The 15,684-nt window shown below is 38.9% G+C and overlaps 1 protein-coding gene across 3 annotated transcripts in view; it reads left to right on the forward strand.

The window, feature by feature from the left end:
- The window catches only part of LOC102253561 (mitochondrial import inner membrane translocase subunit Tim23), a 28,813-nt gene extending 13,147 nt beyond the window's left edge, over positions 1-15,666 (forward strand). For 2 of the 3 annotated variants that reach the window (XM_014530720.1, XM_014530721.1), the window contains 3 exons: positions 1,533-1,591; positions 2,495-2,605; positions 13,386-15,666. In XM_014530720.1, coding sequence (XP_014386206.1) covers positions 1,533-1,591; positions 2,495-2,605; positions 13,386-13,501 — 286 coding nt within the window. In that variant the 3' untranslated portion in view covers positions 13,502-15,666. The remainder of the gene's footprint in view (positions 1-1,532; positions 1,592-2,494; positions 2,606-13,385) is intronic. The other variant, XM_005883122.2, reaches the window with a different exon arrangement.
- Positions 15,667-15,684: the final 18 nt, after the last annotated feature.

Genomic DNA, 15,684 nt, shown 5'->3' on the forward strand with positions numbered 1-15,684 from the left:
TTTAAAACAGTAATGTTATTAATTTTTAGAGAGTCAAATTAGTTTTCATTTTTTAGAAATCTTTCACACCGTTTTTTACATAATCATGCTGCTCTTCCTAGATAAGGAGACAGCATTTAAAAATGGAAAGAAGATAGGGTTTCAAGCTAGACAGATCTATGTATCTTCAAAGCCTAGTTCTATTACTTGCTATTTTGTAATCTTAGGTAAGCTTTCTGTACTGTCTGCCTATAAAGATTGTTGAGAGATGATTAAAGTTAGAAGTAAAGGCCCAATATGTGGAGGTACAGTGCCCAGTTGCATCCCAAAGAATTTTACCAATTTGCAGTGCTATCAGCAGTACAATACTATGAAAATTAATAGTTTTTAAAGCTTGTGACAGCCCTAGTCAGTGTTGCTTAGCTGATGAGTGTTGTCCAATGCACTTTCCGGCCATCGGTTCAATTCCTGGTCATGGCACAAACCCAAGTTGCAGGTTTGATCCCTCGTCCGGGTACGTGACGAAGGCAGCCGATCAATGTTTCTCTCTCACATTGATGTTTCTGTCTCTCTCTCCCCTCTCTTCCTCTGTTTAAAAATCAATCAAAAAAAAAGTGGTTTCTGTTTGACAATTTTTTAAAAAGGCTTGTGACAAATGTAAAAACAACGTGCTAAACTTTAAATATATTGGTAAATAATTAATTAAAACAATATACTTCTCTATAAACAACCTTTTATAAGTAACACAAATTTTTATTATTGAGCATTAATATTTAGTTATTTTTTTTTGTTTGCTGCTATAATTCTCTAATACCCAGCAGTAGTCAGCTGTCCAGACAGATCGTTCCTGTGATGGTGTTACACTGCTGGGAGAGAAAGGTCCTGTCTTCTTCCTCCAGTTGCCTCTGTCACTGTGCTGGTGGCATCAGGCACTGGTGCAAGGCAGAACTGTGCTTCCTTGAGAGTGTGCTAAGCATCCACTTTGGCTGCTTAGTTCTAGTGTGGGAGCAGACACAGCGTGCTTTCTCCGTGGGTTCTGGTTTGTTTTTTCCTTCTCTTCGAGTACATATTTATTTTTAATTCTGCCCTATGTTCTATAATATTCCATGATTTGATTCTACTTAATATTCTCAGCATATACCCCTCCCCCCCCCAAAAAAACCTTAATTGTATGCTACTTTGTTCATTATAATGGCCATGTCGGTTTCTATAAACTTTTTTTCTTTTTGTGTTTCTGTAAACTTCTTATAAAAATACATTTCAGGCTGTCATTCAAAGCCTTTATGTGTTTGATATATATTTAATAATCTTATATATGTAAGAAATTTCCTTACTTGTTACTCACAATGGTTGACGTTTTTAACATACCTTCATTTATATTTCTATAAAGTAAAAGCCATTCTTACTGAATTCTGAGGAGGTATTAAGTTTTTTTCATGAAGAAAACTTGGAATTGGATTTATACTTTTTAAATAGCTGCAATTATGGTTTTTCACATTACTAGAGGAAATAATGATTCTAAATACAGATTCTTTGTCTTTCTGCCCTTGTAGGATTTTGAACATGGTGACAAGGCAAGGGGCACTTTGGGCTAATACTCTAGGTTCTCTGGGTAAGTAAAGATTTCACTTGATAATAAATTATTAATGAAAAGAAAGAATGTACACATATCATGAACAATTTGATCAACCAAAATGTTTTAAATTCTAGGAAGAACAGGAGCTACATAAAATAATCCCAAGGTGCTAATACCATCTTGTATACCATTTCTGAATGTTTTAAATCTTTTAAAACTCTAAAAAAAAACCCTCTAAGTACTCTCCTATCCAAGCACGACACCAAATAAAATCATGAACCTTTCCAAATACCTTCTTTGCATATCCGGAGTCATAGTCACATGTCTGGATTAGTGACTGTAGCTCGTCCTCCTTTTTGTTTTAAGTGAGTATACATAGCATTCCATCATATGGAAAGTCCCTTTCTGGACCAGTCTCTTCCTGATGGGCATTTTAGTTGTTGCCAGGCTTTTGCTATTACAAACAGTGTTCAAGTGATCCTGCCGGCAGCATGGGAAAGCAGCAGGTCATCCACAAAAATCTGCTCTGCCCTCCACCATAAGCCAGCTGCTTATATTGGGTAGGAGGACAAAGATTACATGGGAAAGTGGGCCCAGGGTAATCGTTACAGGTTACAAGTCATGCAGGCTTGGCAGGGGGGCAAGGCGGTGGCATGGGGAGTGTCACATAGGGTGGGGTGGAGGGGTCAAATGTGGCAGTTTTGAGAACGGGTAAGAAAAAGGGTTAATGCAGCAATTTTTCAACTGGTGTGCCTGGTACATGGGAACTTTGATGCTTAATCTAAGAAAGTCTGGGTAGAACAGAATGGCTGAGTGACCACTCTTTATACCTTTGAATACTTACAGAATGATGACTGTAGGATACATTTATCTAAGTATAATTTCTATACTGACTTTTAATCACCATTGTATTACTGATCAGTTCCATTTCCCCTGTAGCTTTGCTTTATAGTGCATTTGGTGTCATCATTGAGAAAACACGAGGTGCAGAAGATGACCTCAATACAGTAGCAGCTGGAACTATGACGGGCATGTTGTATAAATGTACAGGTAGGAGATTTTGAATAGAGAGCTCTCTTAATACACTTGAAGTATGCTTTTGATGCATAGATTTCGAAGGAAACTGCATCCTTTTTTTTTGCAGTATAATCTAGTGTTCTCAGAAACCAGAGATTGTTACGGTTTTGGTTTGTTTAGTTTTGGTAAAATACATATAAGATTAACCATCTGAACCATATTTTAAGTGTACAGTTGAGTAAAGTTAAATATATTTACATTGTTGTGCAACCAATCTCCAGAACTTTTCTTCATTTTACAAAACTGAAACTACTCATTAAGCAACTCTCCATTTCTCCCTTCAGCCCCTGGCAACTACCATTTTGCTTTTTATCTATGAAATTGACTACTTTAGGTACCTCATGAAAGTGGAATCATACAGTATTTGTCGTTTTGTGACTGGCTTATTTCATTTAGTGTAATGTCCTCAAGGTTCATCCATGTTACAGCATGTGTCACAATTTTTTTCCATTCTAAGCAGATACTTGGTTGCTTCCACCTTTGGCTACCTTGAATAATACTGTTATGAATGAACATTAGATAAACTAAATACCATTCAATTTTGAAAATAAAGTCCTAAGAGTTGATCCAAAATGATCTGGGGAAGATCAAATATCAAATTCTCCTCTAAAATAGAAAAATAATTAACATTCACTGAACTATGATTATACTCTCAGCAATGAATACTTAATAATTTGTTTTATTTAAAACTGTGAAATGAGAATCACACTCCAGCTTTATAGATGAGCACAGTATTAAGACGACCTTTTTCAAAATGTCATATAAGCAGTGACAGCCTCAAATTTTTCATCACGTCAGTTTGTTTGTTTTTTTAATATATTTTATTTATTTTTCACAGAGGAAGGGAGAGGGATAGAGAGTTAGAAACATTGATGAGAGAGAAACATAGATCAGCTGCCTCCTGCACACCTCCTACTGGGATGTGCCCGCAACCAAGGTACATGCCCTTGGCCGGAATCAAACCTGGGACCTTTCAGTCCGCAGGCCGATGCTCTATCCACTGAGCCAAACCTGTTAGGACCGTCACGTCAGTTTTAAATTACTTAATTAAACTGCTTAAGTTCTTCACTCCTGTCTCTGAAGAGCACTTTCATTTGTTTGATTGCTTTATTATGTCTGAGACACTTGATTAACTGAGTAATTCTGTTTATTAGGAATTCTTTCATCACATGTATCAAGTAGTATTTTTGCTCAATTTTTACGAGAAAGAAATGTGAGAAGTCTCTCATGATTATAAAGTCCAAGTTTTCCTATCATATCTAGAGTGAGAGGCTTTTCTGTATTGAAATAGATTGCATTTGGAATTTTATTCCTAAGAGCTCACACAGCTTCTTGCACCATGTATGGTGTGTTTGCACGCAAACAGTTTCCAGGTAGAATATGTCCATGAAATGTTGCCTTGGCATAGAAAAAGCTTATTAAAAACCTAAAAACACTTTTACATTGAAAATCTGTAGGGTCAGACAAAAGAATGTTAAATTTTAATTGGCAGCACAAAGGTGGCACTCAGCCAGAAAGGGTTTTTAAATAACAAATTAATATTTTAAAAAATGAAGATTTCACAAAACTCTGGAATTCCAGCTTCTTTTGAATAAATGGAAGACACCAAGCTCACACTGTATGGTGGCAAATGGCTGGAGCAGAATGGGGAGCCACTTCTACCCCAGTGGGTGGGCATGGAAGCTGAGTCCCCACCATTCCCTGTTTTCTTACTCAAAGTAAGCCATTATGGCATTTCCTGTGTTAGGAGCAGTTCTGAATATACAAATGCAAATTATCTAATTTAAGGCATTATGCATATTTAAAAAATAGAAAGGAAAAGGCTGAATACTTGATATTATCAAAAGAAATGGTAGCCAGTTTTCTGTGTCAAGGACTTCCTTGCAGTAATAGCTTGGGACAGCTTCCACATAAATTATGGAATAGAAAGCCCTTGGCTCAAAAGAGAAAAAGCAAAAAAGATTATCGATTAGTTCTGTCAGGTGATGAGTTGGTTGCAGCTCCCTTTCCGTTGGGGACCATAGAGGAAGGTAAATGATCTCCTGAACCAAAATTCCAGCATTGCTTCCCATCCCTGCCTCAGCAAAGGCAGATTGGTGTCTTTTATTGATTTTGTGTGGCAGGAATGCAAATGTGTAACTTCAACTTTCAGATTTGGAAAAGAGTTTGGGCACTCTAGTCTAGAGCAGCATAAACTGTTAGGGAAGGAATTTCACATTTAGGGAATGGCTAATTCCTGCTGACCTAAAATATTTGCAATCCCCAGTGTACTCTTCAAAATATAATTTTTTTTAAAAAAGTATAGCTCTGGGGCTGTCACTTTAGCCCTAACCAGTTTGGCTCAGTGGATAGAGCGTCGGCCTGTGGACTGAAGGGTCCCAGGTTCTATTCCGGTCAAAGGCACATGCTCGGGTTGTGAGCTCAATCCTCAGTAGGGGGCGTGCAGGAGGCACCCAATCAAAGATTCTCTCATCATTGATGTTTCTCTCTCTCCATCTCCCTTTCTCTCTGAAATCAACCATATATATACATATATGTGCGTGTGTATGTATGTATATATATACACACACAGACACACACACACATATGTATCTATAATAATCCTATCTAATAATAGACAAACAGGGTAATTGACCGTACCTTCGCTACGCCTCCCATTGGCTAATCGGCATGATATGCAAATTAACCGCCAACAAAGATGGTGGTTAATTTGCATACGTAGGCTCCAAGCGGTGGAGCGAAGACTGAAGGCAAGCCGGAGCAGCGAAGACGGAAGACGGAAGGCAGCTCTGGCCAGAGCGAAGGCCTGGGTCCCAGGTGCCAGAGGAAAACCTGTGCCCGCAGCCAGGAGAAGGGAAGGCCTATTGCACGAATCTCTTCGTGCAACAGGCCTCTAGTAAAAGTATAATATGCTAATTAGACTGGACAGCCAGGCGAAGCCGGAATTTCGTGCATCAGGCCTCTAGTATAAAATAATAAATGTGTTTAAAAAATGGGGGAAGGACTTTAGAATGAAAGTAGTATGATCCAATGTAGCCACTTCAGTACAAAAGTAGTACTTTTGCAGCTACTTAGTAGAAAGAAAAATTATGAGGAAAATACTACATGACAACATGGGCTATTGTAACCGGACAACCAAGGAGTCAGGGCTGCCTGTCACTACATGAGCCAATTAAGCAGAGACAGGGTTGAATCATACATGAGCGTTTATTCCAATCCTACTGGCAGCATGGGAGAGCAGCAGGTCATCCACAAAAATCTGCTCTGCCCTCCACCATAAGCCAGCTGCTTATATTGGGTAGAAGGACAAAGATTACATGGGAAAGTGGGCCCAGGATAAACATTACAGGTTACAAGTCATGCAGGCTTGGAGGGGTCAGGGGGGTCACATAGCGTGGATGCCCTTGGGCGCCCCAGGACCAGATTGTAGGTAATAGGGGCTGGGGTTGTAAAGAACAGGTGCTTCCAGGATAGATTGTCTCAGCCTCGAGGTTATAAATCTCTCCATAACCATAGGCAGTTCTTGGGACAGGAGGTTGGACGTCATTCCGATGTTAGCTCCCATGTCCCAGGGCGTACAATTCCCAGCCAAGAGAAAATGTGCTTTCTAATCAGAACAGAACCATCATGGTTAACAGCATGATTAATGTGTCTCATAATTAGTTTCCAATATTCTATATCTGCCCCTAACATTGTCACACCAGAAAGAGGCTAATTTTTTTTAATCCTCACCCAAGTATATGTTTATTAATTTGAGAGAGAGAGAGAGAGAGAGAGAAAGAGGAAGGGAGAAAGAAACATCTATCAGTTGCCTCCCATACGCACCCTGATTGGGGTTTGAACCTGCAACTTTTTTGGTGTACACTGACACTCCAACCAGCTGAGCCACCCTGCAGGGTCAAGAGGATAATTTTTAAAGTAATAATTCTGATGATACCATTTTTTAAATTTTGCCCTAGCCGGGTTAGCTCAGTGGATAGAGTGTTGGCCTGTGGACTGAAGGGTCCTAGGTTTGATTTTGTTCAAGGGCACATGCCTGGGTTGCGGGCTCGATCCCCTGTGTAGGGCATGCAGGAGGCAGCCGATCAATGATTCTCTCTTATCATTGATGTTTCTATCTCTCCCTCTCCCTCTCTGAAAATCAATAAAAATATAATTTAAAAACATTTTCCATTTTATTTTGTTAATCCTCACCCAAGGATATTTTTTCCATTGACTTTTAGAGAGAGGGAAGGAGGGAGAAAGAGGAACATCAATGTGAGAGAGACATATCAATTGGTTTCCTCCCATACGTGCCCCGACCTGGGCCAGGGATCCAACCTGCAACCCAGGTATGTGCCCTTGACCAGGAGTTAAAACTGGGACCCTTTGGAGCACGAGCCGGCACTGAGTGACACCGACCAAGGCAATTTTCTTTTTTTCCGTCACCATTTATCCCTTCTATGCCTTCTTTCACCTCCCCCCACATACAAGCTGTCTTCCTGCTCTCTGTCTATGAGACTATCTCTATTTTGCTTGGTAGTTCAGTTTGTTCATATGATTTTAGTTCAGACCTAATGTTTACTTAATGAGTTATGTAAATATTTTTCAGAAGGCGTGAAATGTCATTATTAGATTTCCTGTGGCATATGAAAGTATTTAATAATAGCCAGTATTCTATCAGAACAAGAACAGCTTTAGTTTTGCTATTATCCATAGTTTTGGAATGATTTAGAGGCTGGTCACTTATCTTCAGGAAATAAGGCCTCAGAAACCAAGACATGGGTCCCCCTTCCCACTCACAAAAAATCCCTGATCAGTTAATCCTGCTCCTTCCATAAGAAAGTCATCTATAAAAGCAAACTAAGCAGAAGTAAAAAGATACACAAATCCAGTTAATCAAAGTAAGCAATTGTCATCTGTTGCTATTAAAAGGTAATATTTATCCATGAATGCCAGGCCTTCAAAATTAAATTCTATGTGTCAAAAGGAGGAGCCTCTTGATGACTTTTTTGTTTCTGTTACTGGCATCAGCATTGTTCCAGCAAATAAAAATGCATGTAACATATAAAATAGGCAAAGGGCTAACTGCCATAATACATAAAACATTGCAACAAATCACTTAAGTAAAAAGTGGAGTAAGGATATGTCAGACACTTCAGGGGGAAAATACAAATGACTGCTCAATGATAGAAGTGGTTCGGTCTCACAAGCAGCCAGGAAAAGTAAAAGAAAACATTAAGATAATATTTTTCACCAACTGGCTTAAATAAGGTGATGGTAGATGGCATTTAATATTGGCAAAAGATAAGCAAGTGTTTTGAAGGGAAATTTGGCATTAGTTATTATTTTAAATATGTAGATCCTTTGCTCAAGTAATCTAACATTCGGCAGTTTATTCCACATCGAACTAAGGCATACATGCAAAACTTTATGCCCCAAGGCTTTTGAGACTCACTTCAAGGAGAAGGTGATGTTTGCACAAAGACTGACACATGAGGGAGCATGTGAGGTGGGAGTCTGGAGGGAGTGATATAGGTAAAGGCCCTGCAGCATGAGTTCAAAGGCATTGGGAGGAGTATTTGAATCTGGGGTCATAAAAATGGCAAAGGCCCAAACCGGTTTGGCTCAGTGGATAGAGCGTCGGCCTGCGGACTCAAGGGTCCCAGGTTCGATTCCAGTCAAGGGCATGTACCTTGGTTGCGGGCACGTCCCCAGTGGGGAGTGTGCAGGGGGAAGCTGATCGATGTTTCTCTCTCATCGATGTTTCTAACTCTCTATCCCTCTCCCTTCCTCTCTGTAAAAGATCAATAAAATATTTTTTTTAAAAAAATGGCAAGGGACCAAATCATGGAGCAGATAGAGCTTAACAGGCCACAGGAAAGAATTTGGCTTGCCTAGACATCCGTTAATCTTACCTCCTAAATACTAGCATTTATTTTTACTTGTAAACCTTAAATTGTTTGTAACTTCCAGAGAGAGTTAAACTTTCACTCTTCTTCTGAGTACAAAGTTTATACCAGGAGATATTCACTCAGGGTTGATAAACCCTCTAAAACATGCATAAGATTCTGAAAGAGTCTGGGACACTCCCTACCACCCACAGAAAAGCCCCCTTAAAAAAGACTAAGGATCTGTGAAAATAGTCCTAAAAGGACGCAGTAATGTGGGGAGTCAAAAACAGCTGAGATAGTTTAGTGTGTGTAGTGTTACACGGAAGAACTGGCACTGCATGGGCGAGAGGGGTGAGACTGTGGCTGAGGGAAGCACAGCAAAGTCAGTGTCTGCTATTCAAAGTCATATATCACTTCCACTCTATAACAGCAACGAGAAAAAAAACAGGGAAGCAGGAAACAGCCTCCAGTGACCCAGTCACCTTTGATTTCTACCTTTTTCTCACTATTCCCTCATTTCATCAGTTGTGACCACCTGGTTCATAGGTCTACACTCAACCACTAAGCCACGCCGGCTGGGCTCCATTGATTTTCAGAGGGCATGAAAGGGAGGGGGGGAGAGAGAGAGAGAGACCTTTTTTTTAATGATGTTTACTTTGAATTTATATTAGTTCACACAAACACTCCATCCATGCTTTTGTTCCGGCCCTCCGGTCCAGTTTAAGAACCCATTGTGGCCCTGGGACCCTTCATTCCACGGGCCAATGCTCTATCCACTGAGCCAAACCAGCTAGGGCAGCCGTGGGCAAACTACGGCCCGCGGGCCGGATCCGGCCTGTTTGAAATGAATAAAACTAAAAAAAAAAAAAAAAGACCGTACCCTTTTATGTAATGATGTTTACTTTGAATTTATATTAGTTCACACAAACACTCCATCCATGCTTTTGTTCCGGCCCTCCGGTCCAGTTTAAGAACCCATTGTGGCCCTCGAGTCAAAAAGTTTGCCCACCCCTGAGCTAGGGCGATAATCATATTCTTTAGAATCATGAAGATAAAGACAATTAGGGAAGGGAACAGGGGATTAAGGTGAGGATGGGACTGCACCAGACTATTGTGCATAATGAAAGTCTTTTAGTGCTATCTTGACTTTTAAATTATGTATTGGGCTACTTTGATAAAAACAAAAGTGAGTAAAGATTTAACAACATAAAAAGTAGGCATTACTTTGGGAGTGGGGTGGAGAGATACAGTGTAGTGGGTACAGAGTTTCAGTTTTGCAAGATGAAAGTTCTCTGGAGATGGATGATGATGGTAGCACAGCATTGCCAGTGTACTTAATGCTACTGAACTGGACACTTACGGTAAATAACCATGTTACATGTATTTTAAAACAATTTTTAAAATACAAAACAATTGTCAAGTTCATGCAAAATTTTGAATGTTTAGTAGCCATCTCAGTGTGTGTGTAGGTAAGGTTGTTCTTCTAAAGCAGGGGCCACCAGTTCCTGTTTGCCAGATGCCTGTCTATTCCTTATTCTTTACTTTTTTTTTTTTTAGCTACATTTTAAATGCTTATATAAGTACTGCATAATAGCCTTTGGTCCCTCAGAGCCTAAAATACTTATTTTCTGTCCATTTTAAGAAAAATTTGCCAATTCCTGCTCTAAAGTAATTATCAGTTCAATATATAAGCTCTGCCATTAGCCAGCTCTCTGCCTCCCAAAAGGCATTTAAAGATTCTGGGCCTCGTTTCCCCATGATTAGAAGGAATATTTGCCCTCGCTGGAAGAGTTGTGTAAGGATCCAAAAGATGGAAGGTAAATCTGTGAAACACTTCTCTTGTTTGTTGTGCTTTACAGACACCGACCGTTGGCCTTATTTGATTACTCTGTGTTCAGAACAAGTTATTTGCTAATCAACTTCCTGTGCTTAGTTAGCCAGAAGTTGATTACAGAAAGCTTAAAGCCAACGTCCTCAAACTTTTAATAGATCAACCAGTTGGAAAACTCTAAAGTTAGTGGTAAGAGTTAAAACTAAAACATGGCTGGTATGTGATAAAAGGCTACCCTAGAGTAAGGATTAACTGCTTAGTACATCAAACACTGCATATTTTTGGTGTTTTTTTTTGCTGGAAATAATTTTTTTCTAGTCTTCAAAGAAGTAACTTGATTTGAACTAAGTTTGTTTTATTTTGGTCAGAAAGTAGAAAGCTTTCTGGGGGATAAATTGTTAATGAATACTTAATATGCCATTGATGTCCCAAAGATCGGAAAGCCTTCCAGTTTCATTGTTACCCCAGTGCCTATGCCCAGGAGGGGTTCATCTGATGGCTGAAAACTAGTGTAAAAATCTTCCCAAAAGGGTCAAGTAGAAACTATGTTAAGATACTCAAAACAGTGGGCCAACTGGCAGGCAGTTAGCAGCTATTTCCAAACCCACAGGCAGACTTCAGAGCTCTGGGTCTGCAACCTCCTAACCCAGTGGTCGGCAAACTGCGGCTCGCGAGCCACATGTAGCTCTTTGTCCCCTTGAGTGTGGCCATGAAGTTTCAATCGCACTGTACGTGCGCGCCCGCACGTGGTATTTTGTGGAAGAGCCACACTCAAGGGGCCGCAGTTTGCCAACCACTGCCCTAGTCCATTGGTCGGCAAACTCATTAGTCAACAGAGCCAAATATCAACAGTACAACAATTGAAATTTCTTTTGAGAGCCAAATTTTTTAAACTTAAACTGTATAGGTAGGTACATTGTTATTAACTTAATTAGGGTACTCCTAAGGCTTAGGAAGAGCCACACTCAAGGGGCCAAAGAGCCACATGTGGCTCGCGAGCCGCAGTTTGCCGACCACTGTCCTAACCTAAAGGTCCAGGGAAGTTAGTCCGAATATTTGATCCCAGGAAAGAGTATCTGCGGAAATTATTGTGCTTTCAGTTCCTTGCCTTCCATCATTTTTCTGATCAATAGCAGTGAGGCCACCTTAGCTTTTGCTTTGTGTTGACTCAGAATGGTTAGAGTATTAAATTTTTGTAATTTGTTTATACTCATTATACTCAAAAGTTTAGGTTTAGTAACTGAGCCATAGTGATCTTGCAGATAGCTTAGTTTTTATTCTCCTGTACTTTATAGTTTTTTCCATTTTAGGAAATTGGTCTAATTATAGTTCACTTTCAGCCCATAGAACTTTTGACATACTCATCAAAAATAATTCATAGGTCCTTATTAAACTGAGATTGTTTTAAATGAGCAGATTGAGTGTATATTACTTTTATTTCAACCACATTGAATACAGTTGCAAGTTAAACTGCAATGCCTAGTCTAACTATAACAAGATGATATAGAGATCTGAACTTCAAGGAGATATCTCCTATTTAAATTTTTCTGATGTTTCTGACTCTCCCCCTCCCCATATTTGACATCTACTTATAGATGTTGTGTATGCAGTTTCTGTTTGGGTCTGTTTAAGAGAGATAATTAGGGCGTTTCATAGTGGAAGCCTAATAAGCAGCTCAGCTATCAGAACTCTTCAGACTAGAGAGGCTCCTGGAAGGAGTGGCCATTTAATCTATCAGCTGAAACCATCTGGCAGGACATTCATTGCCGAAATGGTTGAAGTGAATTTGGCAACATCACTGAATTTCACAGAATTTCCTGTCTCAGACCTCAATAAGGTAATCACTGGATTGCAGCTCCATTCCCTTTGCAATCCTGACACAACTTGAAAAAAATACTCCACAGGTGCAGAGGTAGCTGCCTAAAGTTTATGGTCCCTACTTGTTTACGAAACTGTAGAAAACATCAAATACTTAAGTTACTTTTGGTAACCCCCATTTGTCCTAGCAGACTTGGGGGCTATTTTCAAATAACTGGTTGAAACATTTTTGCTTCTGCATTTCAAACAAAATATCTATTGCTGATCCTTTTCAACACGAAAATAAGCAAAGAGTCTAATCCTTGAATGTTTTCAACTAGTGTGATGATGCTAAAAGCCTCATTGCTTGGTCTATTTTGTTGTTAAGCAGAGTCTAATCCTTGAATGTTTCCAACTAGTGTGATGATGCTAAAAGCCTCATTGCTTGGTAGTTGTAGAAGATTGTCCGACACATCAATGTAGGAATGGGGGCAGGGGTGCGGTGCTTCACCAGCACCTAACTCAAGCCTTCATTATAGCCACTTATTACCACTACTTGAATCTTTAAAGTTAGTATTTTCAGAACATGTGCAGAGTCCAAAGGCTGCTCACTATTTCCAAAGAGAGTGTCGCCTTGTCTATATTATTGCCTTACGTCAGTTGACAGTGCCAGTGAAGTCTGTATTAGCAGGAAATACTTTATCTGGCTGAGACTTCAATGATAAGCATAAGATCTTTAAAAGTATTGTAAGAACAAGTCAGATTGAGAAAAGTCAAGAAATTGTTAATACTGATTCTTATGTAAAAATTGTGACACTGAAAAATGTTTTAAATGAAATATAGTATGTATATTAAACAGATCATTTAGGGCAGCGGTTCTCAACCTGTGGGTCGCGACCCCTTTGGCGGTCAAACGACCCTTTCACAGGGGTCGCCTAAGACCATTCTGCATATCAGATATTTACATTACGATTCATAACAGTAGCAACATTACAGTTATGAAGTAGCAACAAAAATAATTTTATGGTTGGGTCACAACATGAAGAACTGTATTTAAAGGGCCAGAAGGTTGAGAACCACTGATTTAGGGCATTTATCTCCTGATTGGTTTATTATATCACTTGTAAAACTTTTACTCTCCGCTTGGGATGGAGTATTTATAAACATGAATGCTATGTCTCCATCTTGATACTCGTTTAATCCTTTGGTGCTAGGACACTATGCAAAACAAATCTCTTTCTCTCTCCCCCAGGTGGTCTTCGAGGGGTAGCACGAGGTGGTCTAGCAGGACTGACACTTACTAGCCTCTATGCACTATATAACAACTGGGAGCACATGAAGGGCTCTTTGCTCCAACAGTCACTCTGAAGATTCTGCCAACTTGTGACTAGAGGACACTTTAGTAGTCATCCAGATCAATTTATGAGTCCATCTGGAGTTCTCTTCTATACCTACAAATAGTTTGAAAAATTGTGCAGATTTCCGAATTGCTGTGATGAAGATGGTTGACTAGACTGGCTTTCCTTCCAGCCATTAGTGAGTTGAAGCCAAAACCCTTTGGTGGCTGAGTAATATGGTTCTTTTTCAAGATCTTGCACCTGTTCTCTTTGTTACCTCCTGAACTGGAAAACCACTTACTCCCATCATTCAGGTCATTCTTGTTGTCAGTACTATATCACCATGTTTGTTCATTTAATGATCCAAGACTGTAATATTGCCTTGTATTCCCAATAAAGTGTGAAAAACCAAAGTCCACTCCAACGTAAACATAGTGGGTGTTTCCATTTAAAAACATCTTTCTGATTTTAAAGTGAAATTTACTCTTAGCATATTTTTTTTTGCCCCAACTAGGCTAAAACATGTTTTCATGTTTGAATTGAAATGAAGGGTTACTGGCAGTATTAACAGATGGGTTAAAATTTCCCTCCAATAGAGTTGACACTAAATAACCTCAAGATACTTCAGATTAAACATTATACCATTAGTGTGCTAGAACCACCTGTCCAGTGATCATGCTTAATTATGTATATATTAACTGGTCCCCTTTCTGGGGATAGTTAGAAAAAGAGATGTAATAGCTAAGAGTTTTAAGTTTTTAAGGAAGCCTTGGGAAAGTGAAAGGAAATAAAGGCAAGTTATTTCTAGTTTCTATATATGAAAAAATAAAATTGCACTGCAGATTATACATATATATAATAAATTCTAAACAACTGATGGTTATGATTGGAAAAAGTGGGGCCTTTTTGGATGCATCTAGTAAGGAGGGATTTGGCAGAAAGTTTTAGCAGATTGAAAATTAAAAGGAATAACATGAAGAGTTTGTAGCAACAGACTGAAAATGGAAGTTAGTAGCAGCATACCTGTTCTTGCTAACTTAAGATTCATAAAATACAGATATTTTATTGAATATAAAAATTTTTGTTATCAGTGTACTACTAACCAAAGGTTATCACATTTACATGTGATAGAATATTTTGTTACAAGGTACTTTTACAAATACACACAACTATGGCTGTTAGACTTTTAATGGAGGGAAGTACAAAATGCATCAATGCAAAAGACTTTTACATACTAATTAGCAAAGTGATTAATGTAAATGTAGGAATACACAGTGTTAAACCTCAAAAACTACAAAGTTTCCTGCAACCTAAAATAATGGAAAGGCTCCTTACGTTTTTACCCACCACCTTTATTAAAGTTCCAAATGGTGTCTGGGGGAGATAAAATAATAGAGGGCTTTTTCCAGCCATGGTTCAAGAATTCCAATGAAGCTGTATGGCAAACGGCACTGTTAAGACTGAAATTTCCCCAAAGGGGCTTCTAGATGATAACATCACACACTTTAAAGTATTTCCAATACCATATCCAGGGCAAGTTGAGTGGCTTAATTTAGAAGCCTGGAAAGCAGCTTATCAAAGAATTTAAAAACAAATCCCATCTCTCTCCTACAGAGAAACTTTTTAAATCGTGGGCATGACTTTAAGAATTTTGAGAAAACACCAGTTTTCATAAAACTTCAATAAACACCCCAAGGCACAAGTGTTCAGAACAGCCAGCTCACTGCACTTTTAGAGGTAAAGGTACAAGGTACACTGCTTGCAGTGAGGACATTTAATTTATCCCTAGTTAAAAGCACCAAGTGTTAATGTCAAGCTCAACTTCCATTTACACAGGATACACCAATAACCAACCCTTAGGATAATGAATAGTTCAAGTACTATATTTCCAACATGTTTTGCCTTTTGCTCTCTGATTAATCGGCACTGGGGCTAGACTTTTGCTTGCATTTCTTCAGAATATTTTAAAATAGGTTAGGATTACCCAGAATATCATCTTAAAGCAATTTAGAGCTTTTCTAAAAGCGCTCACTAGATAATTTAATAACACTTAAGGAAATAAATACAAAATTTGCAGTAGCTTTAATTTCTTACAAAAGAAAATGTAGAATCTGACCTGTGGGTTAAATGTTTTGTAATTAATGTCAAAAATTGCCAAGATGTTGGCACACATTTTGGCTTACCCCCCCAAAAAAATCACTATTCTCAAGGTTA

The sequence above is a fragment of the Myotis brandtii genome, unplaced genomic scaffold (genome assembly GCF_000412655.1).
Source record: "Myotis brandtii unplaced genomic scaffold, ASM41265v1 scaffold766, whole genome shotgun sequence".
NCBI classification, from domain to species: Eukaryota; Metazoa; Chordata; class Mammalia; order Chiroptera; family Vespertilionidae; genus Myotis; species Myotis brandtii.